Source organism: Sesamum indicum, linkage group LG2 (assembly GCF_026168435.1).
Source record: "Sesamum indicum cultivar Baizhima isolate 11 linkage group LG2, ASM2616843v1, whole genome shotgun sequence".
Lineage (NCBI taxonomy): Eukaryota > Viridiplantae > Streptophyta > Magnoliopsida > Lamiales > Pedaliaceae > Sesamum > Sesamum indicum.
In genome coordinates, this window is record NC_142658.1 from 13521399 (window position 1) to 13524539 (window position 3141).

Genomic DNA, 3141 nt, shown 5'->3' on the forward strand with positions numbered 1-3141 from the left:
ACCCGAAAAAAGATTTACATTATGCAGCAAGTAAAAGTTAGAAACATTTAAAACAAAAATTAAAAGTGAATAAAAATACGAAAGTTGAGTGTTTGGAAATATAGTTTAACGATTATAGCTATACCCAATAAGCTGCAACGAGGAGCTGCTCATAACTTAATTTATTCATTTGAAAACATCCCTTTAGTCTTTTAGCTCATGATGTTCATCTATAAAAGGTTAGGGTTTTCTTTCATGCTTTCACACACCAAATACTTAATAAATATAGGAGCTGTGAAATATACAGAGCAGAGAGAAAAAATGTTCAACAACATGCGAGTTGTGGTGGTCGTGATTGCGGCAGTGAGCCTTGCTTCAGTTGCATATGCCGATGAGGGAACTGCTACTTATAACACGCCTCCTTATGTTCGTGAGTATTTTATATAATTTGTATCAAAAAATATTAAAATCAGTACCTTATCGAAAAGTTTAAAACGCTTAAAAGAAAATTATTTAATATTAATATTTTAACACGGCATTGCATACCATGCACTTCTGATCTTTGTTTTATAAATGGGTGACAATGAGATTCAAATCTAAAATCTTTTATTTTGATTGCTTCTGATACCATGTTAAACGACCAACTAGTCTAAAAGTTTAAATTGTTAGAGGAGAGAATCATTTAATATTGGGGATGATTACACTTTCCTCCCCTAAGGTTTCGTGTAATAATACGTAGATCCCTTGTGGTTCGTAAAATTACATCTAATATCCTGGACGTTTGTTTCTATCTATCAAATAAGTCTTTCCGTTAGTCAAGATTCATAGAGTTTGATGATATTAATAAAAAGATTGAATAAAAACAAATATTTACCGCCGATTAATTTATTATTAATTTGTTGCAGGTCAAATAAAACTTTTATGACTGAATTACCTTTATACATTAGTAGTGTGAGAATGTATACCTTTATCATTATAGGGGTTATTTAATCACAAAATATTTATTTGACTTGCAATAAGTCATTAATTAATTAGTCAATCAAGGGCAAATACCGATTTTCATTCATTTTTTTTGTTAGTATCAACGATTCAATAATTTTTTACTAACGGATGGACATATTTGTTAGATGAAAGCAAATCTCAGGGATACTAAAAGTTATTTTTCAAACCACTGGAGTTTACGTATAATTACACCATATTCTAGGAAATGGGAATGTAACTATTCCTTAATATTAATATCTTAACACACCGGATGCGAAAAGTTGGCTCTTATCCTGCATGAGGTATGCACACGTTATATATAGTTCAATTTTGAAAAATAATCAATCACATGATAAGTGAAATAACAATTTATCGTTCAGTCAATTATTTTTACATCTGATTTAAACTAAAATTTTCGGTTCTGCAGCTTTCCTTTTGTTTTACCAAAAAAAAAAAAATTATAAATCATAGCGTATAGCCTGAATAAAATAGCCCTTGATCGATGTATATATATATATATGTCAGCCTCATCATGCGACGGCTACCAGAACGACGGTGTGATGATCGCGGCCGCTAGCGACGCAATTTGGGACAATAAGGCAGCATGTGGGCGGAGTTATAAAGTAACATGCACGGGAGCTACAAACAAAGGCGTTCCGCACCCCTGCACGGGGCAAAGCGTGGTGGTTAGGATAGTCGACTACTGTCCGCCGGGCTGTCGCGGCACCATTGATCTCTCTCAAGAAGCATTTTCCATTATTGCTAATCCTGCTGCTGGCAAAGTCAACATTCAATTTCATCAGTAAGACGTTCCACATGCATATAACCATATATATTTATCTTTGTTCATTGAATATCAACAGTACCAGAATAAAAAAAAACATAATAGGGTAAATTACAACGGGCTCCCATGAATTTTGTCATAGTTATAAATACTCTTTCATTGTTTAAAAAATTATAAATACTCCTAAAATTAACGGTCGTCTAATAAATACCCGCTCATGGCAGCTCATGTAGAGGCGGTATTAATTTGGTGATTAGAGATTATTTGTTAGACGATTATTAATTTCAGTTGAGGCATTTGTAATTTTCCAAACAACGATGAAATATTTGTCATTTTAGCAAACTTCAGGAGGATTTATTGTAATTTATTTAAAATAATATTAGCGATAAATATTAAGTGGTAATCAATCATTACAATATATATTAGTAATTAACATGAACTATATGCATAAAGCCGTCATTAATTATTATGAACAATTAATTATATAATATTTATAGTGACAATTTATCGATAATTATACGAAATGTTGCCGCTAAATCTGTCTAAATACATATCACTAATTTTGTTTAGAGACAATTTTATGAATATTTTTTTTGTCACATATAAAAATAAAAAGTATGGGATAACTTACGTAATGCAATATAATTAGTGAAAAAATTAAAATTAATTATCATTTGTAGTGGGTTATGTAAATTCCTTATTATTAATTACTCCTTAATTGTTTCTCAGGGTTTGAAATGTTTATGAAGATGCAAGAAATTTGGAGAGATGAAGATAATGATTCCCAATAAAGAAGCAGCATTGCCTGAAGACAAATGTGTGTTTATTCCAGAAATGAAGTACAAATCTACTATTGCTGCGGAAATATAATCAATAAATGTGTGTAATTATTAAAGTAATTATATTAATGGAGTGCTTTAATTATTTGGCCTGTTTGTGCATTTCAGTTTCAACAGTCTAAGACTAATACGCGACTAACAATATTTATCATGATTAATTAGTGCAGTGGATATTAATTAGTAGACACTTAATACCAATTCCTTGTCTATTTTTTTTTTTTTTTTGAACCGTTTCAATTAGGAATTGCTATTTTTGGTCCTGTAAAAATTAATTTACAGAACTAAAATTGTATTTTGATTAGGTCCGATGCAAGTCACATATAATTTTTTTAATTAAAGGGCTAAATTTGTAAGAATCTTAAAATTACATAATTATATTACAAAAATCAATTAGTGCAATACCAAAAATATTATTTCCTAAATTAGAGAACTAAATTTTTATTTTTCCCTTTGTCAGCGTAAAGTACTGTGGTAGCTAGGTAACAGTTGCACCTCTATATTTGCTCTCACCCAATCCCATTTTCCACTTCAATATAATATTGATAATAAATGTTAAGA

At 30.4% G+C, this 3141-nt stretch overlaps 1 protein-coding gene across 2 annotated transcripts; it reads left to right on the forward strand.

Annotated features, from left to right (window-relative positions):
• Window positions 1-260: 260 nt before the first annotated feature.
• On the forward strand, window positions 261-2648 carry LOC110011607 (EG45-like domain containing protein). Of its 2 annotated transcripts, XM_020692091.2 has the most exons (3): window positions 261-409; window positions 1486-1762; window positions 2474-2648. In XM_020692091.2, the coding sequence occupies exons 1-3, from the start codon at window positions 301-303 to the stop codon at window positions 2478-2480; spliced, it is 393 nt and encodes a 130-aa protein (XP_020547750.1). In that variant the 5' UTR covers window positions 261-300; the 3' UTR covers window positions 2481-2648. The 2 variants fall into 2 exon arrangements, with proteins under 2 accessions (XP_020547750.1, XP_088734090.1); XM_088877964.1 differs by lacking the exon at window positions 2474-2648 and having other exon boundaries at window positions 1486-1766.
• The last annotated feature ends 493 nt before the right edge of the window (window positions 2649-3141 follow it).